The sequence below is a fragment of the Crocuta crocuta genome, unplaced genomic scaffold (genome assembly GCF_008692635.1).
Source record: "Crocuta crocuta isolate KB4526 unplaced genomic scaffold, BGI_CrCroc_1.0 scaffold131, whole genome shotgun sequence".
NCBI lineage: Eukaryota > Metazoa > Chordata > Mammalia > Carnivora > Hyaenidae > Crocuta > Crocuta crocuta.
The window spans coordinates 4,754,975-4,781,747 of record NW_027528977.1 but is presented as its reverse complement, the minus strand read 5'-3'; the positions used below and the strand labels follow the sequence as shown (position 1 = coordinate 4,781,747).

Here is a 26,773-nt window from a genome sequence, read left to right as displayed (position 1 = left end):
CTCTTGCTCTAAATAAATAAATAAATAAATAAATAAATAAATAAATGACATTAAAAAATACAATAGACAAAAAGTGAACAAATAAAATATGAGGCTAATCTAAAGTCCAAATAAAAATTGAGAAATGAAGCTTAGTCATGGTATACCACTTGGCTCAGTAGTAAACAGTATGTACATGATCATAATAACATAAATGCCTTCTATGTAATTTATTCTCCCTAATGCACTGAAAGCAAGGACAAGGACTTTGTTTTACTCATCTGTTTATCTCCCTTGTTATTTTGTGTGTGGTAATCATAAAATAAATATTAGTCAAATTAGTTTACAGTTTAGGAATTCTCTTTTGTCAACATCATTGACTCAAACTTCATAATTGTTTTAAAAGTCTCGGGGGATACCTCTGATTAATATGTAATAGGTATATCGCATTCAGAAAGGGATAGCAACAATTCTTTGATGTGAACCATAAATCTCCATGCCCATGTAGAGTTCAAATTTTACATTTTACAAGAATGTTGAGGAAGAGGTCACCAATGGAGAAACCATGTAGATGAGCCATCACCATCATCTGCCACCTTGCTTTGGAATTGAAGAGACTTCCAGAAACAAAATGGGTGAAAAGGGGGAAAGAATCAGAAGGTGCCAAAATTCAACACAAAAATGGTTCAAACAATGTTGTTATTAGTAACACATAATATCTTAAACATAGTAATCTGAGAGAAGAACAGGTGTGTCAAGATAAGGGAAATAGCAGACATGTGATGAAGGAAGATACTGGGCACAAAGATTCTCAGTTAGTTCCAGCTTATTACTCACCTCCCCATATTCCACACAGATAGCCAACCCCAGCTAATCAAGTAAGAAAAATTTGAAAGGACCAAACATAAGACCATTTACAGCATCTATTCCTCTAGCACTTTGTTTGAGTGCATCATTTACAAGGGAAGGAGGGGAGGAACAAGTGAGCCAACAGAGCAAGAGTAAAACACATGGATCCTGCATCTAAAGAGTTCTAAATCTACAACAGTCAAAAGCGTCTGCCATCTTCCAGGAAAATAAATCACTACAGAATAATAAAGGCATACCCTGATAAAGGTATGATCCTGAGAAATAAAGGAAGACTCATATAGCTTCTGGACATTAAAGCAAAACATATATGAAGGGGAAGAAATCAGGTTGGACTTAGGTGTTTCAGTGTTGCTGTGGAAAAATTATCTATAAAGCTCTGAAGATAAAAAAGAAGTATGACCCCAAATTTAATACTTAGCTATGTTGTTCCTTAAACATAAGCCTAACAGTCTTTTTCAACCATTCAGGACTTAGGGAATATATGATGAATCTTTCTTAAAAAAAAAAAAAAAAAGCTATTTATAGATGGTATCCAGTTACCCAAAAGATTAATCAAAAAAGACCTCAGGAATAAAAAAAGAAAAATCATGAAGAAACTCATGGTATTTAATCCACCTAATGAAGAACCAGAGCAAAACAACCAAGAGATTTGTGGTTACTGAAGCAGGTAGGAACACTGAAACCTGACAATGTAAAAATAATAATAGAAATGATGAATATAAAAGGAAGAAGGAAGAGGGAGAAATGCCTGCCAGTTTTTAAATTTTTTTTTCTAGAAGGGAGTCAATAGATTTTGTCTGAGGTAAAGTGTAGAATCTTTTAAATGACTCCAAATTCTTAATGTTTTCATAAATTTTGTTCTGAATTTATGTAGCCTCTTTTAAGAATTATCTTGTATGGTAAAGAAATATTTAACCAAGATTTCTATGATTCTTTTTCAATCAGTTTCTTTATTTTGGTTTAAATTCAAGTAAAAACAAATTTAATACTTTTTTAAAGCGTGCATTATTGTTTCCAAGATTTCTAACATTACTTTTCTCTTTCTTTTGCTCTGTCAATATACGGAAGAAGGTGCTGGAAGAATGCTTACCAAGTATTAGTAACGGTAGTTCTCATAGTGGGACTTGCGATAATTTTAGAGCATTATTGTACTTTCCTTTTTGATTTAACTTCTACAATAACTTGTACCATTTTAATGCAATAGAGTTACTATTTGAAAAATTTAAAAAGACATCATGGAACTAAATAAAGTTATTTTGCCCAAGAGTGAGTACAGATATGTTAGTAACCTCTACCAACAAAACCAATGTTTATTTACCGAGCCATATTTCTTTTTTTTTTAATTTTTATGTTTTATTTATTTCTAGGAGAGAGAGAGAGAGAGAGAGTGAGCAGAGGAGGGTCAGAGAGAGAGGGAGTCACAGACTGAAACAGGCTCCAGGCTCTGAGCCGGCAGTCAGCACAGAGCCCGACGTGGGGCTCGAACCCACGAACCGCGAGATCATGACCTAAGCGAAAGTCGGACGCTTAACCGACTAAGCCACTCAGGTGCCCCTACCGAGCCATATTTCTATTTTCTGTTGGTGTGGCTCTTTCAACTGGGCATTGGTGAGAATCTGTCTGGGGTTTTTGTTATTGTAGAAAAAAAAAAGAACCGAGTTGTCATGTACATAGCTTTCTGTATGAGTTAAGATTCTTTGGTTGCAAGTTATAGAAACCAACAGAGGCTACTTTAAGTGAACACAAAACCCAGAACAAAAGCAAAGAAATTATTAGAGGAAGATAGGGTAACTCCCAGAATCAAAATAAAAACTAGGCCATGGGAAAGACAAGAACATGGGCTCTCTAGGTAGCTGGGACTTATGAGAGTCTCTTTCGGGAACCTCCCCCAGGTTAGATATCTCCAGCTGTTTTACTTCTTAAGTCATTCTGGGAAGAAATCAAGTACTAGAGACTGAGTAGGCTTATAGTTGGATTTGGGACACATGCCCACCTGCATGTTGGAGAAGGGGAGGGGACCTTTGATTACAGTCCCCATACTACACCTTTGGAAAGGAAAATTAAGGGTTTGTTACCAGGAAGTGGGAATGGAAGCCGGGCACGTGAAAACTACCCAAGGCCCCTATCTTTGCCTCACTTTAAACTGGCAGGGAGGTGAGCTTCTCTCCCACTCAGTATGCCCCTAGAGGAATTAGCTGATTTAGTTTCTTTATCAGATCTGTTCCTTCATTCCTTTCAAAGTAATTACAGGCTGCTTCTTCCCTGTCTCATGACACTGATTATTAGCTAAAGCTAATTCATCAGCTAGATATAGGTGAAACACCTTTAGCTAACTTTCAGGAAAAGCTTAGTAAATTATTTGTCATTCTCCAACCCAAGAAATATTCTCCCTGTAAGTAAAAGTTTATGAGATACCGTGAGAGGTCTTGGGGTTCAGCCATTTTCTGTCCCAGCTATAATTAGAAAGCTAGACAAATTATATCAACTCCTAGGGAAAAAATCCACACACATACTCTTTTTAATAAATCCAATTTACTCTATTTGCTTGGTATTAACAACTGCTAATGTTATGTCCAAATTCCCTTCCTTCCTCGTTGAAAAGAACTATATCGCTACAGCCAGTACATACAAATGGATAGTTAATTATTCGGCACAGAGGGTTATGTGATTCATCACTGCAATGTGGAAGTGAATGTTGCCAATTGTCAGCTTTTCCCAAACTACATGGTGTTATATGGTTTATGTCCCAATCAATGGTGGCAAAGTTCCAGAAAGAAATACTACCTAGATGTCAGGGACTCATTAAACTGATCAGTCTGTAAGTCCTTCGTCAGTAATTTCCGAACCTGGCTGTGCATCAAAATCACTTGGTGACATTAAAAAAAGAAAGAAAGAAAAAAGATACAGCTTCCTGATATCCACCCCCAAAGCCACTGAATCAGAATATTCTGGGTTGGATCAGGGACAAATTCAGGATTTTTCAGGACCTGAGGTTTAAATAATTTGAGGTCTCTCTTTAAGAAAAGAATACAGAAGCATCTTGCTTTTACAAGTTTTACAAAAATACATTACCCTGTGAGTACATTTCTGTGATCCAGGCCCTTGTAGAAGGTCCATGTAAATGTTGGACCTTCAGAAGGTCCTTCAGTAGCTTCAAGATCAGTCGACCTGTGAATTAAGGCCGAAGAAAAATGTATGTATATATGTCTATGTCTGTCTCCCTGCCTGTGTGAGCATTTGCACTAGTGTGAGAACTGAGATTCTGTCTTACCCCTTGCAGACAAAAAGAATATAAAAAGTGTAGTGTTCCCTGAGTTTTAATCTCGTTCTCCACTAGTCTTTTTCTTTAATGTTTATTTATTTATTTATTTATTTATTTTGAAAGAGGGACCTCTCACATGTGCATGACTGGGGTAGGGGCAGAGAGGGAGGGAGAGAGAGACCATCCTTAGCAGACTCCTAGCTGTCGGCATAGAGACCAATACGAGGCTCCGTCTCTGGAACTGTGAGATCATTCCCTGAGCCGAAATCAAGAGTCAGACGCTTAACCAGCTGAGCCACCAGGTACCCCATAAACTTTAAAAACTCAAATTGAGGGGCACCTGGGTGGCTTAGTCGGTTAAGTGTCCGACTTTCGCTTGGGTCATGACCTCGCGGTTCGTGAGTTCGAGCCCCGCGTCGGGCTCTGTGCTGACTGCCAGCTCAGAGCCTGGAGCCTGTTTCAATCTGTGCCTCCCTTTCTCTCTGACCCTCCCCTGCTCATGCTGTCTCTCTCTTTCTCCTAGAAATAAATAAAAAACATTAAAAAAATTAAAAAAAAAACTCGAAATGCTTTGAATTTCATATTTTTATTTCCTTTTCCCTTCTTATGGCAGAAAGATCCCTAAACAAAGGTTGTTGCCAATATCTAAGCTAATCCATGGTCTGGACAACAGCCTCTGAGTTATAACTGCTCTGGTTGTAGTTAGGGAGGAGTAAGCTTACCTTTTTGTATTTAGTTTTAGTTTGCAAATAGCTTTATGCTTTTTCACAGGATTTCACGATTTTAGATATTGAATTTTGGCACCAATCAATATGTTTGTTTGCCTTGAGGAGTAAGGTTAGAGAGAAACCCCACTTTCAGAAATACTAAGTTCTGGGGCACCTGGGTGGCTCAGTTGGTTAAGCATTCCACTTTGGCTCAGGTCATGATCTCACAGTTCGTGGGTTCGAGCCCCGCTGACCGCTCAGAGCCTGGAGCTTCAAGTTCTGTGTCTTCCTTTACTCTGGTAAAACTCAGAAATCTATCCAGTACCTCTTTTTAAAAATCGATTTTTTTTTTTGGTAGAGTAAAACATGCCTAGTGTTGAAAAAAATTTTGTTTATGTATTTGTTTTTGAGAAAGAAAAAAAGAGAGAGAGAGAGAGAAAATGCCCAAGAGAGAGCAGGGGAGAGGCAGAGAGAGAGAGCATGAATCCCAAGCAGGCTCTGTGCCGTCAGCAAGGAGTCAGGTGTGGGGCTCAAACTCATGAACCATGAGATCATAACCTGAGCTAAAACCAAGAGTCAGACGCTTAACCAACTGAGCCACCTAGGCACCCCATACTATTGAAAAATTTTAAATTCAGAAACTTACAGGGGAAATGTTTATTACTTATAATTTCTTCAAAGATACCTACAAAGGTCATAGTGATTGATACACTGTAGCTACTCAGTAAATACTTTTAGAATAAAAGAATGAATGTGAACTCTAGAGAATGCAAACAAGACCTCTTTCTGAGTTGTTTTTCCCTAAGTGCTTTTAATTACGATATCTAAGATGCACGTATTTAAATGAACAAATACTGAACACTAACAAGTAAAGGCCCTATGCTAGATAATGATGATATAAAGATGAATAAATGTGGTCTTTGCCCCTCTCAGAGTTTATATCCGAGAGAAGAAAACAATATATTCCTACTAATGCAAGGACCCTTAGACACACAAGGACCCAAGGAACAGCTATGTAAAATCCCATGCAGGAAATTTATTTCAAATCTAAGTGCCAAAAAAATTCTTTTCTCTTACCATCCTTGACTTTTCTCTCTCTCTTATTCCACATCCAATCCATCAGCAAATACCATTGGGCCTCTCTACTATCGTCGTAATTCAGCTCTTTCTTGCCATTTCTATTGCATAGCCCTTGGCCAAGCCACTATAACCTCTTGTTTAGATCATTGCAGTGGCCTCCTTACTGGTCTCTTTGCCTCTGCTTTTGCCTCCTTACAGCCTGTCTTCAGCCCAGAAGCCGGAGAAGTCTTTTAAAAGTTTAAGTTAGGTCAGGGTGCCTGGGTGGCTCAGTCAGTTGAGTGTTCGGCTTCGGCTCAGGTCATGATCTCGCAATTCGTGGGTTCAAGCCCCGCATCATACTCTGTGCTGACAGCCAGTTCAGAGCCTGGAGCCTGTTTCGGATTCTGTGTCTCCCTCTCTCTCTGACCCTCCCCTGCTCACGTTCTCTCTCTCTCTCAGAAGTAAATTTAAAAATGTTTTTAAAAAAGTTTAAGTTAGGTCATATCACTCCTCTGTCCCAAATTCTCCAGTGGTTTCTAATTTCATTTGGAGGAAACAACAGTGTCATTTAAATGGTCTATGAGATGATTTTGACCACCCCCTTTTCCATGAACTCTCCTCTCTTCAGTCTCCTCTCCACTACTCACCATCTTGCTCTTTTGCTTGTTCTAAAACAGACCAGCCTTGGCATTAGGTGCTCTCTGTACATGATGCGTTTCCCTTAGATATCTACATGACTTGTTACCATTCAGATCTTTGTTCAGATGTCATTTTCTCTGTGAGGCCTTCCATGATCACCCTCATTAAAATTGTAGCACCCCCACCCCAGACCCTGCTGAATTTTTCTCAGAAACCTAATCAGCACCTGAAAAACTATGTATTCTAATTATTTATTTGCATTCGGATAGAAACTTCACAAGGGCAGGGATTTGCTCTCTTTATTCTCAGTTCCTGAAACATTCTGGGGTGCATAGGAGGTACTTTATCAGTATTTGTTTTAAAAAGGAAGAGATAATGTATTCACTCTGGTGACATCCTCGTGTGCTCTTCCCTCTTCCTTTGATTTCCTTCCCTTCCATATCAAGATGTTTTTACAGTGTCTGTTGGTCAGTCTGATAACACATATGTTGTCACCAGCCTTGGTATCTCTCAAGTGGTAGTTGCTGCAGTGACATCCTGCTCTGTTCTGCCCTGGATCAGATAAATATTTGTATCTGATGCCTGCTTGATACTGCTGCTCTGTCTTTATGGCGGTCTGGAAAATCCATCTCAGAAAGGTGGACAAGGCAGATATATGTCAGAAACAGTAATGTACTTTTCCATATCCATGAACCAACATATTAAGCCCAGAATTCACTTCATGAAGTGAGGAAATCTAAAATAGTGTCAGAATTTTGAAAAAGATGTATAATTCTTTGATAAGTAATATATGTATTTATGCAGGCTAGCTAGAATAAAAAAAGAATCATTGAACCAGGGACTTTAAGGTTCTTGACTGATGTTAAGAGTAGTAAGGCTTTTTTTCCTTCCTCTTCTTGGATTCCAAAGTTTAATAAGGGGATTATCAAGGGAACCTAACATTCCTCTCAGAGGGTGGGTTAGCACCAAAAACAGCACCACTGAAAACCAGAGCAGTGGATCAGATTCTTGTTAAATGAAGGTTAGTTCTAAATTTGCCTTTTGTTTATTACATTTTCAGAAGTCACTTACTCAAAAATAGTTTCTACCTAGCCAATCCAATTTGTGTCTTTCTGCTATTAAAATAAAAATAATTTGGAAAGCGTAAAGAGTAAAAAAATACTTATCCTTACTTCTGATGAACTTAAAAAAAATTATTAAGAAAATTATTCACTTGAATTGTTACTTTCCACCAACTTGTTAATAGCCTAGGAAGGAAAGCAGGTGCAGCCTATAAATAATGTTGCATTTCCATTTCAGGATGTATAGGGCAGGAGAGTCTTTTCCCTGAAAGGTCAGAGGCCAGAGCCAGCTTGTTCTCTTTGTCAGATAAGACGTGTGTGTTGCTGTTCTGAACTCAGTAAGCAGAGTTCTGTAAAATGAATGCCCCAACGCACAGTGTCTTGAAAATTCTACCATAATTCAGTGTTTTCACTCTACTGTTACCCACCATTGTTGGACAATTTTGTATTATATTTATTTTTCACTTGATTGTCAGAGATTTAGCGTTCTTAAATAAACCATACTCCGCAGTCTTTAAAATTCCACAAATGAGCATTTGGAAAGTTTTCTATAATGGTAATCTTTTTTAAATTTACTTTCTTATTTTAAGAAAGTTTAAGATTTTTTCATGTCTCCAGATAATAGACTAAGTTTATTTTACTGGTACATTCCCTCCAATTATGTGGAAAATTATCTGTTGTCTAGAAAGCTATTCTTTGCTAGGTGGTCTAATAATAGAAAACTTCTGTGCCTTTCCTTCTTTATCAATTTAATTTAATAGATGTTTACTGAGTGCTCATAAGGATAAAGGCACTTTATATTATGCTGGGATTTTAAAGCAGTGTATGATATCATGAAAAGATGCACAGCATCATTAGTCCTTAGGGAAATGAAAATTGCAACCCACACTAAGGTAGCACATCACACCCACCAGAATGGCCATAATCAGAAAGACAGATACCACTAAGTATTGGCAAGGATGTAGAGACACTGGAATCTTCACACATTACTCGTAGGAATGCAAATGGTATCGCCACTTTGGAAATGAGAATGAACGAACTACCCGTACCCATAACAATGTGGATGGATCTTGTGAACATAAATGGACAGCTGAAAAACCAGAAATAAGAGTGCTGGGTATTTGACTGTATTTATATGAAGTTCAAACACAAGAATACTAATCTGTGTGGTTGAAAGTCAGGATAGTGGTTATTCTTAGTGGCAGAATAACAGTGACTAGAGTTGGGGACGAGTGAGCTTCAGGGGTGATGGTCATGCCCTGTCTCTCAATCTAGAAACTGTTACACAGCTGGGTTAACTTAGTCAAAATTCATCAAATTGTACCCTTAGGATTTGTGCAATTTTCTGCATGCATGTTATACTTCCAAAAAATTCAATGAAGCTGTAAAAAAATGAGTGACACTTGATTTTCAGAGACTTAGAGGTCCTAGAAAAGCTTTCTCTACATTTGATACTTCAAAGACTTTACAAACTAGTAGGAAGACAGGTGTTTGATAAGTAATTCTAATATGAAACAAACTCTGATAAATGCTGTATTAAAAACATAAATAAGTGCAATGAAGTAAAGGAAAATACTTACTGAAAAGGACAATCTGGAAAAACAGAATACGGTCACTGTCAGATTTGCTACATAATAATAGGAGGAATATGGGGCACCTGGGTGGCTCAGTCAGTTGAGCATCTGACCTCGCCTCAGGTCATGATCTTGCAGTTGGGGGTTTCAGCCTCATATTGGGCTCTGTGCTGACAGCTCAGAGCCTGGAGCCTGCTTCAGATTCTGTGTCTCCCTCTCTCTCTGCCCTTCCCTACTCATGCTCTGCCGCCCTCTCTCAAAAATACAAATAAGCACTGAAAAAACAATAGGAAGAATATATCAAAATAGAAGGAAAGGCTATAAATTAGAAATAGAGAACTTCAAAAGTATTGGGTTGTGTACAAGAAGTCACTACTGTTTGAGAGACAAAGTTGTATTAAAATATCAGAACACATAGCTACTTATATCCTTGAAAATTAGTTCTTTTGTTTTTAGTTGACTGACTTTGCCCGAGTTACAGGTTATTCTGTTCCAGTGGTTCTCGGCCCTGGCTGCACATCAGGATCATAGGAGCTTTTATGGCTTCTCCTGAGTCAGAATCTCCAGGGGTGGAACTCAGGCGTCTGTACTTTTTCTAGGCACCTGTGATTCTCCTGAACCGCCAGGGCCAGGAACCACCGCTGTAGTCCCCGCAGAGTGGCGGGAGCCTTCCCAGGGACCAGCACACAACAACGAATGTCCCTGAAAGTGTCGTTTCTTTGTTTTGGCGGCTTCTGTGGCTTCTACAAAGAAGAGCACTTTTCATATTTATCTCTTTGTATCCATGCCAGGAAATTTCTTTGCAAATGGCTTTTATCCAAGTATTACATGAAAGATGTTAATCCCACTGTTAAATTTTAACCCTGGTTCTTTCAAGCACCAGGGCATTTCTTCTGATTGTATTGCAGATACATAGATCCGTAGCAGAAGACAGAACTGGAAAGGACAAAATGGCACATGCAGGTCACTTGTTAATGCACTCATATGACTAATCTTCCTCCTATGAGGAAAAAAATGTATTTTTAGTTGTAACATTTATATATCTGATTGTTCATTGTGAAAGTAATACCTGCTTTCACTTAGAAAATTTTAGTTCTCTCCTTAGTTCATTCACTTGTTATCTGTTACTTGCTTATCTATGCTTTTAAAATCTTTATTTTCAAATACCTTTTTTTAAGATTTTATTTTTTTTTAATAGTTTATTGTCAAATTAGTTTCCACATAACACTCAGTGCTCATCCCCACAAGTGTCCTCCTCCATGCCCATCCCCCCCTCCCCCCACAATAAGATTTTATTTTTAAGTAATCTCTAAACCCACCATGGGGCTGAAACTCACATCCCCAAGATCAAGAGTTGTATGCTCTACTGACTGAGCCGGGCAGACACCACAAAATACTTGTAGAATTCAGAAAAGTTGTAAAACTAGTAGACAGTTCACATAAGACTCTTCACCTAGCTGCCTCTAAAGCGGTCAACTCATATAACCATAATACAATTATGAAGCCAGGAAATCGACATTGAAACTTACAACATTGATAAGTAAGTTACAGATCTTATTTGAATTTCACTAGTGTTTCACCCTGATTTTCTTGTCTATTCCAGGATCCAATCCAGGATCTCATAGTGTATCTACTTGTCCTGTCTCCTTTGTCTCCTCCTATCTGTGACACTTCCTCATTCTTTTCTTATATTCCATTACCTTTGCCCTTTAGATCTGTAGAATTTTTTTCACTTGGGTTTGTATGATGTTTGGATGAGGTTATTTATTTTGGCAAGAATACTGCAGAAGCGATCGAGTGGTACATGATGTCTGTATGTGTTATTACTGGTGATATTAACCTTGGTCATTTGGTTAAGGTGATGGGTGCTGGGTCTCTCCACTGAGATGTTAGTAATTGTACTGACTTCCCTGTGCAGTTGATAACTGTCTTTGGCACTATGCTAATATTCTGTTTCTCCCAAAGCTTTCACTCACCTATTTTAGCATCCATTTGTGGATTTTGCCTGCAACAGTTACTACTGTGGTCTTTGATGATGTTTTTGCATTTCCCCCATTCCTTCCAAATCTGTTAACTGGAACTTTTCTGTAAGGAAGAGTTGTCCTTCCTGGACTATATATCCATCTTCTCTCTTTCTTCCTCTATGAATATGGATTTGAGGTTGCTTATTTGGTTTTCTCAAGTATAGTCCAATAAACTCATTATTTATTTTGAGATTCACATTGTTCCAACTGTGGCTATTGGCAGCTTCTTCTGAATGGATCAAAAGATATGCCCTCATTCTTTTTTAAGCACCTCTTTTCTCTGATATCACAAGATGTTTCAGACTCATCTTGTATTTCCCCTGTCCCAGTCCAGGAATCAACCATTTCTTTTTTTAGAAGGCCTAACTCTTTTTATCAGAGAATGATACTTGTAAATCAAGATCTGGGTGCTTGCAGATCACTGCTCCTGGAGTCTCATTGCTCCTAGTCCCTCTCGGCCAAAAAAAGATAGGAAATATAAGTATGTATACTAACCCATGCATGCACATACATCATATTTATTAGTTATTTCTATATCTGTATATCTGTTATGAACCAACAGTCCATTCTAATACCTCTGATTCCAAATCAATAGCACAGGGTTTATTATAAGCCTCTCCCCTTTTCTTATTTCTAACTTCTTTCTCTGACAGTAAAAAGACTGGCTCTCATCATTTACAATCCTAGATTACACATAAAGTAGTTACTGAATTGCTAACTCATATCCCTGTGAGAAAAAGAATTACCAAATGGAGTACAAACCGTTTGCTGACGGTTCTTTTTGAGTTTCACCTTACAATATCCTGCCAAAATAATGTTTTCCAAAGTGACTTAATTCTTAATTCCCATCCCCTTCTGTGTGGTTATCTTACTTGCCTGGGTCATGCTCTTCATTTGTAATACAATTAGCTTCATTTGTTACTGTTTGTATTTTACTTCCTGGTCCCCTATATCCTTGTTGGTTTTAGTTTTTTTTTTCTTTTATTTTGGGGAGGTATGTAAAACATTACTATGATTCACAGTCCAGTCAAAGTTTTATCCAAAGAGATACTCCAGGAAAGTGTCTGTCCCTCCTCACACCCCCACCTCCACATTCCACGCTCTCTTCCTTCCTCCCCTTTCCCACCAATCCCCTATAATTAAACAATCTCTTTATTTTCTGGTTTATCTCTCCCAGTTCCTTTTGCACATGGGAGCAGGTTTATAGCTATTTTTTTCTTTTTTATTGTATTCTCTTTTGTATGGTGATAGCACACCATATAAATCCTTGCACTTTACTTTCTTCACTGAATTATTTAGAAGTTCCTAGTATTATTATAAGTATACTTTTTGAAAAGTATATTTCCAGGGTAGATTCCTGGAAATGGAATTTTTTTTTAATTTTTCATGTTTATTTTTTTAGAGAGATAGAGCACGACCAGGGGAGGGTCAGAGGGAGAGGGAGACACAGAATCCGAAGCAGGACCCCACGCTCTGAGCTGTCAGCACAGAGCCTGACACAGGGATCAAAATACAAACCACAAGATTATGGCCTCAAGCCAAAGGCAGACACTTAGCCCACTGAGCCACCAGCCACCCCTAGAAATGAAATTTCTTAGTCAAAATTCAGTATATATGTGCTCATGATTTTCAGTTTCTCTGTCTATGAAAAATGCCTTTTAGTGGGTTAACGTATATTCTTGATAATTATATAGGTTACTGAATTATAGCTTTTAACTTGTGTAACTTTTTAGAATTTAACTATTTTTATTAGTTGTTCTTAGCACATAAAAAGTATATTAAAACCGCATTGAGATTAGGAATTAGTCTTGCATAATTTATTCCTTTTCAAGGCTCAATAAATATCATTGTAATGTGTCAACAGCCCCTAGTGAAGGTAGTAATCACACATTACATTTACAACCGTATCGTCCCAGGTGCAATCTACAAGTTCATGATCACCAATGGAGAGTAGGCAGTTCAGGAGCTCTGCCAGTGACATAATAACTAAATACTTATATAATGCTCTCATTTGCCCAGAGCATTTTATTTTTCAAAACTCTTAAAAGTCTTTTCATTTTATATCAGCTGCACCACTGTAGAATGCTTTGGAAAAATATCACATAAATCATGACATTTATGTAGTGCTGAGCCCCTGTATTATGTCATTGGAACCTCAGACCAACTCTGTGAAGTAAGCAGGACATATAGTCAACATCCCCATTGTCCAAGTGAGGAAGCTGAGATGCAGAAAAGTTAAATATCCTGAGGTCAGACATCTACTAAGTAGTGAGGCTGGAAATGAACTTGAGACTATACCACACTGCAAGTGTCATAGTTAGCTTGTGAGCAACAATGAAAAAATATCCAAAGGTAGGATATAGTCACAAAGATGTAAATTGTTCCGCATATTCTGGAATTTACAGATACTGTTGGGCCCGTGTTTTACGGTCACAGAGTAAATACTGAGCTCCCTGTAAGCTGTAATGGTTAAGTCCTGAATNGTGGAAAAAAAAAAAAAAAAAAAAAAAAAACATTCTGTATACATGCAGGATCCTCAACCCTCTGTGTGCTGCTGTGGTAGAACGAGCCCTGGCTTTGGAGCCAAACTATTTTAGTCTGCACTTTTATTTTGCTACTTATTAGGGGTGGGGCCTGGCTGAAGTATTTAACCTCAGTTTTCTACCCTAAAATGAATATTGTTTTTGCAGGGCTATTGGATGGATTAAAAGTAACTTCATCAGAAAGACTCTCCCTAGTGCCCCTCCCCCTCCGCCAAGTGTTATTCCTAAAGTGATCAGTCCATTTCCTTCAGAATTTTTGTTATAATTTAGATTTATACATGGTGTTGTGTTTATTTGTTTCACATCCGCCTCCCCTACTAGGGTATAAGTTAAAGGACATCAAGGACTCGGCTTGTTTTTTCTACTCTGTGTGCCATTAATCACTGAATAAATATTTCTGAAATAAATCCTGCCACTTCCTTGGCCTTATTTTTATTTCAGCCTCACAGAATGGCCTGCAGCTGCCCTACCTTTTCACATCTCTCTACCCTTACATACACTGTTTCCTTAGGCCAAAATATTTGCCCTCGTTCCTTTGTTCTTCTAGAGAATCCTTACTCATCCCTAAAGACCTAGCTCAGCTCTTCCATGAGGGCTCCCATGATTTCTCTTCTTCCTTGAAGAGTGAGGGGCTTCGGTGCCCCCTTGGCATGCTGTAGTAGACCTAAGCCACATTACAGTCATTGGTGTGTTCAACTAATATTTTTAAAAACCAACTCTGGGGGTGCCTGGGTGGCTCAGTCAGTTAAGCATCCGACTTTGGCTCAAGTCATGATCTCACAGTTCCTGGGTTCGAGCCCCGTGTCGGGCTCTGGGCTGACAGCTCAGAGCCTGGAGCCTGTCTTCTGATTCTGTGTCTCTCTCTGTCTCTGATCATCCCCTGCTCACACAAACACTCTCTCTCTCTCAGAAATAAATTTTAAGAAAAATAAATAAATAAATAAATAAATAAATAAAACCAACTCTGTACTAGGCGTAGGTTAGGTGCTGGGCATATAGCAGTGAATAGGAGCTGTCATTCTAATGGGAGAGGGGGGCCACAATAAAGTAAATAATCAAACAAATTAATAATGACATTTCTAGTAGTAGTAAATGACAGGATGATCAGTTTTGAGAAGCTGACCTTTGACTTGAGATCTGAGAAGCGAGAATGAGTTAGGAATGGGAAGAGACAAGGGAGGAGCATTGTATTGTCACTGGTTACTTGGGTGTTCCTCATTTTCAACCCACTCAGCTGGCTTCTGGGCTCTGTGAATCTTTCTGTCCCCAGCACCTAGCACAGGCCTAGCATGTCACACCCACGGTTCCACATACTAGTCGTGCAGCATGTTAGAATTGCCTGCTGCCTGACCCCATGATTCTGACTTCGTAGATCTCCTGTACTGCCAGGACTGAGAGCCAATTCTCAGCTTATTATCCCTCACTTAGTATCTTGTGACTGGGAAAGCTTTTCATTCCTTCTGTGACTCAGTTTCCTGATCTTTAAAATGGAAATAATAATACAACTTCAAAGATTTTCTGAGAGTATTTAATGAAATAATATGCCTAAAATTCCTAGCCCAGTGCCTAGCCTATGGAGAGTCAACAGATATTGGACAAAATGTTCTATAGCAAGTACTCAGGAGGTGTTTGCTGAATAAGTGAACAAGTTAAGGAATAATAAAGTTTAGTTCTTACTTTAGTATATAGAACTATGTCAAAACAAAAATGGAATACCCACCCTGATATATTTTCAGTTGTCTAATTTACTGCTTATTTTAATTTGGACAAGGAAGGGGAAAAAAGGGAAATAATAAACACCAGTGTTTTTAGCGGTTAGACTCAATAGCCATTGACTCTTCATTTGCTTGTAAAGCAGCCTCTGAAAAACTCCTCAACTCATTATTTTTACCTTCTTCTGGCCAGTGCAGGGGCTTTCATGTTCTAGCCCCAAACCTAAATAAAAGTACACAATCTACCAGCCTGGGCCATCTGCAACTTGTGCTTTGTCACCTTCTGAAATCACAGTTTGAGCACTCTGCGTTGAAAGAAATTTCTTTTATGTATATTCTACTTCAGTCATTATAGGAGATCCTAGGATATCATAACTAGTGAAAATTATGACAATGCCAGAGATCATGATTTTCTTAAGGCAAAGACACCGATGGGATTAACCTGAGACCAAATATCACTCAGACCACTCAGCAAATCTTTGGCAAACCCCCCTCTATCCTGCTCCACCTCCTTGAGAAATAAATGTGAAAGTAGCAGGGCACCTGGGCAGCTCAGTAGGTTAAGCATCTGACTGTCAGTTTCGGCTCTGGTCATGATCTCATGGTTCATGAGTTCAAGCCCCACATCAGTCTCTGCGCTAACATGTGGAGCCTGTTTGGAATTCTCTCTTTTTCTCCCTCTCTCTCTCTGTTCCTCCCCCATTTGTGCTCTCTCTCCAAGTAAATAATAAATAAACAAACAAACAAATAAATAAATGTCGAAGTAGGTGCAAAGGTGAGAGCATGAAAAAATTCGCGGCATGAGGAATTTCTAGGGGAAAAAATGGGGAGCCTTTATTGCATTTTCCCTGGAATACACTGAGATCATGGGCGTTTTTGTAAACCTTAAATATCAGGCTGCTTAGGAGTGCTTTGATACTTGAATCCTAAGCATGAATTTTCTAGTTAAAAAAAATATTACTGAGGTAATTAGCAAAGAGATTTTGCCAAATTCTTTCCTGTGAGCTGTAAGAGTTAACATTTATTTACATGACTAATTCACTCTGCTCTTATCAATCTAGTCAATTGGAAAATATCATCCGCCTTTAATGTCACAGAAATCAACTCATCCTATCTTAGAATGAGGAAATAATTAGCAAACAATTTCTCTGTCCTTTTTAATATGTGTGGCATTGTTTTCAAGGTTTTCTTTTACAAACCAATACACCATGAACTTATTCTGGCTGGAGGTATTGAAATCTGTTTTTCTGCTCCACAAATGTAGAGGTGTGCGTGTCTGTCAAGTCACAAGTCCATAGCAAAGAGCCACCTTCACTGATTGGTCGCTCTGACAGGGTGCTGGGTAATGGAGCAGTGATAAGTGGTGCACATCGTAGATTATGGGATAAGCATCTGCCCTTTAGTAGTGGTCCAATGCTAAACAGTCAAGAAGACTAGAGATACTGATAGTTTTCAGATGACAGGCTTCATTTTATATGTTAATAGAAGGAAGGCTTGGGATAATGGTTAGGAAATTCACCATAACAAATGCATTCCCTTTACTGCACTCTAGCATGGCACCAATTAAGTTCAACTGTATGTATAATGTGCTCTTAATTCCTAACAGTCCCAAGAAGGACTAATGTGAAAAATATTATACAGTCTTACATTTTACAGATCATGAACAGATGGTAAAAATTATGCCAATCGGTAAAGAAATTTATATGCAGTATAACACACCTCAAAATGGTGCTTACATGGATTTTTCTTTTAAAAAATTATTAAAGTTATCTTGGGTAAAGTTTAGTTTCTACTCAGCATTTTCTGTAACATGATATATGTAATTCATTTTAATTTATTCTTTCTGCAGATATGAATGTTTGAAAGTACAGGTAACCTTGTAATGAGTAAAACTGATAAGAAGCTATGTTCCGATGAAAGGGAAATTATGGAATGATTATTCACTTTGTGAAAGGGTTTGTCATAGAGCAAGCTCTCCTAAAGCATTTCAAATTTAATTTCGTTTACAAAACATTCATTTACACACAACATTTCAGGAACAAATTTAGTGAGGAAATGAGAGAAATAGTCATAATAAGATAGAGATCCCTTACACTGCTAACATTTTTGCTTGCTTTCTCTTTCTGTCCCTCCCTGCAGCTCTGATAGCCATTGGCCGGTACAGCATGACAATAGAGACTGTGGATGTTGGATGGTGTAAAGAAATTACTGATCAAGGAGCCACCCTGATTGCGCAGAGCAGCAAATCTCTGAGATATTTGGGGCTGATGAGATGCGATAAAGTAAGAGTTACCTATCAAGTTTGTAGTTAATAGCTTTCTGTCACATTCTCTCTCTCTCTCTTTCTCCCATATGTATGTATGTGTACATGCACATACATGAGTTGTTACAGCTCTGGATTGCAAGATGCCTGGTTTGCTAAACTAATCTGAGATTATTTTTGCATTTCTCTATTTAAAAATGAATTTTGTGCTTATGCAGAAAGGAAAAGCAGTCACACGCACAGTCAAATTAGATTTTGGCCTTCTCTCCCTAAGTCCGCGGACCAAAATTAAAAATGTTTGTACGTCACACAGCAATGTGCAGGGTCTAACAGTAGAATTCTTTTCTGGATTCCAAGTTTCCTGCAACAGTAAGGTCGAAAGAACAGTGCCAAATTGGTTTTTTCGCAATTTGAAGTGTGTGATTTCAGTGCTCAACATCTATGCCTTGTGGTCATCTGGGGGCAATAAAGGGCCAGTGAGGGAGTATTCTGTGGGAATTGGTGCCTTTCCACACTTTAAGATGTCACTTTTAGCACATGAGGAGAAATGGTCCCCGAGGTCCCACTGAAGGTGTGTGGTGCTGGCCAGAGATGTGAGTGTGAGTTTGGGAAATTGTGCCACATTTAACATGGGGCCCTTTGAAGACTCAGAAGAAAAATGATAAAAATCTGTTTTGATCACCAGGCACTACCAAGATACTTTCCCGTTTGTTACTTCCGTGTTTCCCCTTTAAGTCTAAGAAGTGGTTATTTGTGCTATGAAGGGAGAAGATGGAGGCTCAGTAAGACCAGACCCTGGCCTGAGGCCACTCATCCAAGATTTTTCACAGGTCTCCGGGATCTGGGTCCAGTGCCTGGAGCACACCCTGGGTGCTGACTCCAGGCACGGGGACTGCCTTCTTGGAACAGATCCACCTCAGACACTTGCTCAGAATGCGCTAGCATCGTATAATAATTTACACATGTGTGCTACTTTTGCAAATGGTGATTAGGGAGAGATCTAGCAAGAGAGTAAAACTAAATATTTATGTCTCTCAAAGGACATACATTTTCTAAATGTAGCAAATTTAGGAGCAAATAGAAGAATGGCCCAAATCCTTTGTGTGCTTTGTCATTTTTGTTAATTGACCTAGTTCTTTTCTCCAAATGCCTTAAAATCCCAGCTTATATCAGGCCTTTGCCAGTTAGTTATGTTTACAGAAATTTTACTATATATTCTCAGCCCAGCCTAAGAAGCTGATTGACTTTGTTACTAAGCAACAGCCCTGAGACCCAGGGGTTCTAAGTCTCCCTCAGATTTCGCTGCTAACTAACCTAATGCTGCTACTAACCCTGTCACTTGAAAATGACTCCTTTTAGGGGCATCTGGCTGGCTCAGTCAGTGGAGCATGTGACTCTTGACCTCACAAGAGTTGTGAGTTCAAGTCCCATGTTGGGTATAGAGACTACATAAAAATGAAATCTTTTATTTTTTTAAAAAGGCTTCTTTTAAAAGCAAATTAAGGAGTCTACAGTAGGCAGAGTATTGTAGAAATGCTAAACAATGACAGCAGATTTGCTCAATATCTGCCAGAAGAAACTGCTACTACCTGGGTACTCCCTGAACCAAGGACACCAGAATGTATGTGTTCAAAATGGATCTGTGTATCCACTAGCATTCTTGGAAATCACCGTATTTCTAGTCCATACTCTAGATTTGTTGAGGTCAGCTCCACCTTCAGAGATGAATGGTAGAAGTTTATGTTCCAGTTAGTACAGGAGATTATTTCCGACATATTTGCTGACCAGCATTTGCTTTTTAAGTTAAGGAAAGGATCCTTTTCTACCCAGATGCAAATGAATCTAAAATGAGTGGGGAGGCTGTTCTGATTAGCAGGCTCCCTGAGAGAGTGTTAGTCCTTTGCTCTGGCGGCCTCTGAATCCTTTCTCCAACCACTGAGCTGCTCTGAGAGCCACTGGCTCGAGCACCATGCTGTCTGCCCATAGCGTGCTGTGGTGCGGCCCAGCCCAGGGGATGCTAGGTCCAGCCTTACTGTCTGGCGTCTTTAGGCTTAGGGCAGCTCAGAACCAGACACAGGAGGTTCTGTGAGGACAGAAGAAGTTTCCAGGCCACCCACAAAGTGCAAATAAAGCCTTGCACATAATTGCTTATTTGTTGATTTAGTTGGATGGAAATCTAGAGTAAGTAGATACTCAGCTTTCAAAATTTGTGTTATGCAATCTGTTTCCAGATTTTAAATTTTTATCAAGACTCAAAGTAATGACATGAGTAGCAGAAAGGTTAATAGTTGAGAGTATGGACTCAGAGACCAGCGTTTGGTTCAAATCTGGGCCCTGCTCTTAGTAGTGTTATCTTGGGCAGTTACTTGCTCAGTGCCTCTGTTTCCTAATTTGTAAAATGAAGTAATGATAGTACTTATAGACTTCTGTGAGCATTTAAATGAGTGAACATTATACCATGTCTTTAGAATAAACGTGTCTGTTATATATAAAATACTTAGTGCTACTGATTATTCTTATCATCAATGTCATGTTAACCTGTGTTTTGATATTTGAAATTTCCAAAGGAGAAAAAATTGTACTGCCTACTATCTGATTTTGAAAGGAAATTAGAGAGGAAAAAATAGAAACTAAGATTAGGAAAGATGTTGCCCTTTTACTTTTTCCTCAGTTAAGTTTAAAATTAAGATTATTATTTTCTATATTAGGATGTCAATAATTGCATTTTTTTTACATACTCAACAAAGGAAAACTAATGCCTGCATGGGACAGTCTGTATTTGGAATCCACTTACTAACCAGGGCATAGAAAGATTTGCAGGGCAAGAAAAGGCTGAGTTGAAGAGAAGACAATTCAAATAGGCAGGGAAACAAAAAGAGAGTAATAAGAAAACAGTGGAGAAAAATAATAGAAATAGAAAACACAGAGAAATCATGATCAGCTTATGGAGATGAAGACCCACTATCTATCTCAAGGTGAGCATCTGTGCCCACCAATAATTGAAGAACACAACTTATTTGGGTCTATCAGTCTTCTCTCTGTCCCTTAACCAAGCCTGCTAACCATTAATAACTCCTCAATTTGAATTCTTCCCCTTTCTACACACCAACAGGAGCCAAAGGAGGAGCAAGAGACCTCAATGGTCTACACCATTAACCCCTTTGTCAGGAATTTTGTCACTGGGATCCCTGCACTGGGGGAGGTATGGGGTTTGTGACATCTCTGTGTCCAGGGCTTGGGTTCTGTGAACCTGTGGTTCTGTGAAATAGTGAAGGCAGTTATATTTTTTTTTCACACACAGCCGGTTTCATTTGGGGCCACTTAATGTTTAATTTGGAAGCTATACTTTACCAAACTTGAGGTATTTTTCCTCAGTTGGCCTTTTGTGGAATTGAAAGAATAACGAAATGCATTGGGTTTTTTGTAGAAAAAGGGGTTTTCCTATGTCTCCATCTTCTTTCTCTCTCGCATTTGGGAAACAAAGAACAGATGAGAAGGGTTCACCGTATTCTTTGCAGGTGAAAGCAACGTGCTGCACTTAGATTGTCAGACAGCTTGTTTGGCTGCAACATCGGTGACTCGTAGGGAGGAGTCCTCCAGCCATTCCACAAATGCAGCATTCCCTGAACACTTGTAAAATTAGGAAGTGCATTAAGAAGCCCGTGTTTGAGTAGCTGTTCCGATTGCTGGATGGATAAGCATGTTAGAGGCATTACTTTGAGTTTTAAAGCCGACGCCACTTAATCTCCTAAACTTCAGTTCATTGTAAGAACCAAGAGAAGGAAACGCTGTGTGAGACGGCTTTGATGAATTGGGGTGAACTTATATTCCTAAAGACTGTTCAAAGGCTTACTTGACCTTGGGAATTAGAGTTGACCTGAAATCACCTATCAACTTAACATGCATTTGTTTGGTGATTTAGTTAAAACTGCTTGTATAATCAACAGGACTCTCTAATAAGAGTGATATGTTTACTTCCACAATTATAGATAGTCGGTGGCTTTGGTCAGAGAAATCATTTTCACAATCTCAGAAGAGAATATTCTGTAGAATTCTAGATTCCATATAGATCTGTTTCTTCTCATAATATGATATTTTCCTCATTTCTTACAAGACCGTTTGTATGGAGAACAAAACTGAAAAGGACAAAAAAAATCATGGGAAAGCTGTAGGGCAAATGGAAATGCAATGTTCAAGGTTAATGAAAAATGTTTGGGGTAACAGGGTTGATGAGAAGGGAGGGAGCCCAGTGGCATGGCATTGGCTGAGAAACCAGACCTCGCCAGAGGCAGCCTGGCTGGTTTGGGAAACCTCGGTGATAAAATGTCATGGTGGAAACCTCTGCAGTGTGTGTTAATACAGAAGTTCGGAGACAGAGGGCCTGAATTATGAGCAGCGAATAACATCATAAATGTAGCAATTCTCAAATGCCAAACCCTTGTGAAAAGCAGTTGGAAGGAGAAATGCTGGAGCTTTTAAAAGCTCCCTTTCACTTTCTTTCTTTCTTTCTTTTTTTTTTTTAAACTTCATGCAGAACTAATTTTATACACTGTTCATTTGATTTGAAAATGCCAGCGTCTGGGGTATCATTAAAGAGCGTTATTGAGGGAGCCACTCTTGGCAAAGCATTTGGCTTAAAATGCCTATTTGTTCGTATGTTCCTGCAGAGTTGTAGATAGGAAGGAGAAAGTGTGCCTCGATTTACCTAACGCCACCCCTCTGCCTCGGGCAGGGACCAGGTAGCTACCCTTCTGTTGGGAGGAGGCTCTTTCTCCTTGGCCTCTAGAGGCGCCAGAAGGGTCGTGGGGGCCACATTACTGAAAGAATAGACATAAATAGATTTTGAAAGGTCCACCCCAATGTCCTATGACCAAAGCCTCTTGGAATTTCTTTGATTTCTAGTTGACATAAATTAGAATTACACAGGCGTGAAGAGTCTGCCCAGCAAAGATCAGAGAGGCTGCTGGGGGAGGAGAAGCCTCTGTGTGATCCTATTGATTATCCAGCTGCCTTCAGGCCAGGGGCCTCTGTGAGGCTGACTATTATTGATCCACACCATGGAAATAATCGAATTAATTCATTTCTCATCAAACTGCCATTGCCAAGACCTTTCTCCTCACCTGCTCCAATTCCTGAAGTACTTAGTGGAGGAGTGAAATAGATGATTTCTTTCAATAAGAAATGATTTCTTCAGGTCATAAGAAATTCTTGTTTTCACACAGAGTTCCTCATTTAAATGGTAGGGAGATTTAATCAAATCAATGAGAAGCCAACACAGAAAGCAAGTAATAGAAACCAGTCAACTCTTTAAAGCCAGAAATCTACTTTACAACCTTCAAATATCAAGGGCCAAGTTTTGTGAGCCCAATTTAATGTAAAAATATTCAGGAAAAATTGACCACTGCATTTTTCAGGAAGTAATTATGGTAAGAGAAAGCCTCAACAACCTAAATATTTCTGTGGAGAAAATGGAGTTTTTATCAGCTTGTTTAGGAATCAGGAGCAGGAAAGCCCTATGGGGAAAATAATATAGGACTCTGTAACTAATATACAGAACTAACTGGAAAAATCAGTTTAAAGGAAAAATAATTTGTGGGGCGCTGTGTCCAGGACTGTTTGGGTAGCAATTCAGCCATGAAACAAAGTGTGTACCTGCAGGGACTCCACTCTCCCCTGCCATGCATGCACAGCTGTTTCCAGATTGCCCATAGCCAAAACTGGGAATTGAAAGTGTATACCTTATCAAAGAAAATAAAGTGAAAAGAAACAAAACAACCCATTCTCTCCTGATAAGGTGGGAGTGGCCTTGACTGTATTAGATTATGCAGTCCCAGGCCTGGGCGACATAACCATTGCCCTGACAGCTCATAGTCATGTGCTCAGAGGGAGAGGGAAGATGAAAAATGGGGAGAGCATGGCTGGGGCTCTAAAATCTGAACCGACGTCCTTCGCTTGAAGTATCAGCATCTTGTTCCTTTTGCTGATAAAACAGTTTCTCCAGGTGATTTTCACATAGGAACACTTTAAAACACATTTTTACAACCCTCTCCTGATTATTCCTGGTAATTGAAACAGAAAAACACATCAGCTGAAATTCAGAGGTTACCTCACAACCGTAGAAGCGTTCCCTTCTCTTCTGCCAGTCCTGGGCACCTGAAAAGCCTTCCCTGTATTTAAGCATTAAACCAAGAAACACAGCATGGAGCTTTACGGGAAAGGTTAAACTGGTAAGCACCGGTGTCACACTGCTGAGTTTTCAAATTCTACTTACTTCACTTTACTGTCTGTGGGACTTTGGACAGCTTAATCTCTAAACGCCTCAGTTTCACTGTTTGAAAAATTGGGATGTATTTACTCCATAGGGTTGTTATGAGACTAAATGAGATAATTGCAATAAAGCACTTAGCCCGAAGTCGTGCACACTGCAAGCGCTCAGTAAATTTCCACCACTACTGCTATTATTACTTATTCATATATACATATCTGTTCTGGAGTCGGCTCTGTGATAGTCAACCATGACATGAACTACCTGGTTCCTGATATTGTAGCCATGAATAGAAATTCACATGCAAAGATCTTACAGAGAAATACCAGGTCCCGAGACTTAGCAATTCTCAGAAACAAATAGATTCTATTTTTTTTCATAGCTAAAGTTCATTAAATAACAATTACACTAATTACAAAAGAAGAAGAAACTCAGAGACCAGTAGGTCTCAGTCCTTTCTGGTGAACAGAGTAAAAAGACTTGCCAAGTTAGCGGGCCACTCAGCCTGCAGGCTGGGACTTGTTTGGTTTGCTTCTCCAGGAAAATCGACATCTCCCTAGAACCCTTTAAGGGAGAGCGCTGTAAGTAGCTGCTTATGTTTTGCTCACTTCTATTATGGGAATGATGTATGAATTTTTTTTTTTTTTTTTTAGAAAGGAGGAAGGAGAGGGCCTACTGCTCCCCAAATGCTGGAGGAATAGAATGTTATGTTGGAGTTTGCCTGAAGGCACTCGGGAGCGTCATTGCTTTGTAGTAAATAATCTCCTTGGAACTTTGATTTCGCCTAAGTAATTATATGAAAGAATTAGGTTGCAGGATCATATTATTTTTCTAATTTAGAAACAGAAAAGGTAACAGCAGTTTCTTAACAGGGTTCAGATTAGATCCCAGAACTCCTAAGCACCTGACATCACAGAGTAGAAACAAGGACAGCCCGCAGTGGCTCAGGAGACTGAGGGGCCCCTTGGGAAAAACTGGCTCAGCCCACACATGAGGCCTGTCCATCCAGCAGCAGGTTTTCAGGGAACGTTTTATTTGGGAAGTAGTTTTTTTCAAGAAAAAAACCCAAACTCCCTCCCCTCTCCCAATTTGTATCTATTTTATCCATTTAGTCAAGAAATATCTGTTGAATGTGCTTACTGGTTTCCAGTCACTGTGATACAGGTGACGGGTCAGAAAAAACAGTGAACAAGGCAGTTCCTACCCCACAGAGCCCGAAGCCTCCTGGGGGAGACAGTGAAGCAAACAGGCAATTACAATGCAGTAAGACTGCAAATTAATTTTTGAAAATGGCACCCCAAAGTATATTTCTTCTGCATGAAGAACCTTGCTTTGACCCCACATCTGCTTTCAGCGGCGCTCCTCTTCAGTTCCATTTTCTGCCCCTCTACTATTAAACTCCTCTCTTCAAAGGATGGACTGTGAACAGTTGTCCTTCCTTTTTCAACCACTCCTTACAATCTACTTCCATCCTCGCCGAGCCGCTGAATCTGCTTTTCTCAATGTCACCGGTGACTTCCTTGTCACCACATGCAGTGGCCACTTCTCTGTCCACAGTTGGCCTCATCTCTTAGCAGCTGCATCCACGTGGTAGCCATGCCCTCCTTCATGAAACTGATTTTCTCCTACCTTCAATGTCACCACACTCCTGGCTTTTCTATCTCCATCTCCTGTACTGCCTCTCTCATCTGTAAAGTGGGAATAAAAGTAACACCTATCCCATAGACCATGGAGGGGACTAAATGAGTTAACACGTGTAAACTTCCTTACATGAAGCAAGCAAGAAGCATTTGCAAGCAAGAACCATGTAGTAGTAAATTCCTCCCTTCCTCCTCCCCATCCCTCTCCTCCTCGATAGACTGTAAGATACATGGATTTCCTCTTCTGTGTTACATTGCCAGACCCAGCCTTGGAGGCTGAGACATAGTAGTTACTTAACAAACTTATACTGGATGATGGAAGGATGGATTGTGTTTCTTATCTGCATTGTGTATAGCTCCAAGGTTCTGAGGAGGTTCCTCAGAGTCTCTGGGAATGACAGAGCAGCTAAGAGGGCAGGATAAGGGCAGGTCCTTACCATCTAACTGACTTCAGCCAGAGCAACGCCACTTTTATTGCTTTATTTGTTTAGTTTGCTTATTTGGTTGTGTATTAATTTATTATTTTGGTTTGCAGAAGTATTATACAGCTAAAAGCAAACAATGTTTAAAAACATTAGATCCCACATCCTCCTAATAATTTTATAGATTAAAAGAAGTATCTAGACAGAGGGAAATAAGTAAGGTAACACCTTGGATTTAACACCAGTTTCCTGTAGCTGGGGGATTCTGAGTGTAGCTGAAAGCCTCTGAGGTTCAGGATAGTCACAGACAGAGTTCAGGCATCTGCTGTGTGATTGGACTCGGCAGCCTTCTGAGCCTAACCCTGGATGCTCTGATTTATGTAGAGTCTCTCTTCTGAAAACCAGAAATATCACTTGTTTTCAGGTTTCTTAATCTACAGATTTACAGATCACCTTTATGCAGAATAAATTTTTGCTGGTAATAAAATCGTTTTAGGAAACAGGTCAAATCCATACATTCTACCTGATGGCAACTGCCATTTTAGAGAGACATTTTTTCATCAGGTGTCCACTGGCAACTGCCACTGCCCCAGGCTTTATGTAAGAAAATAAAAACTGAGATCAAGAAAACCATTAAGCATAAAAGAAAGGACATTTTTAGCTCTGAGAGCTTTCTTTCTCGATTGTGTTTTTCAGTGTAACTTTGCGAGTTTAATTTAGAAACACCCAGATGTGTTCTATAAATACGTTGTA

At 39.2% G+C, this 26,773-nt stretch overlaps 1 protein-coding gene across 1 annotated transcript in view; it reads left to right on the top strand.

Moving 5' to 3' along the window:
- FBXL17 (F-box and leucine rich repeat protein 17) overlaps positions 1 to 26,773 on the top strand; it is a gene marked incomplete at its 5' end in the record, with an annotated part of 495,107 nt that overhangs the window by 456,298 nt on the left and 12,036 nt on the right. The window contains one exon of the mRNA XM_077757341.1: positions 17,570 to 17,712. Coding sequence (XP_077613467.1) covers positions 17,570 to 17,712 — 143 coding nt within the window. The remainder of the gene's footprint in view (positions 1 to 17,569; positions 17,713 to 26,773) is intronic.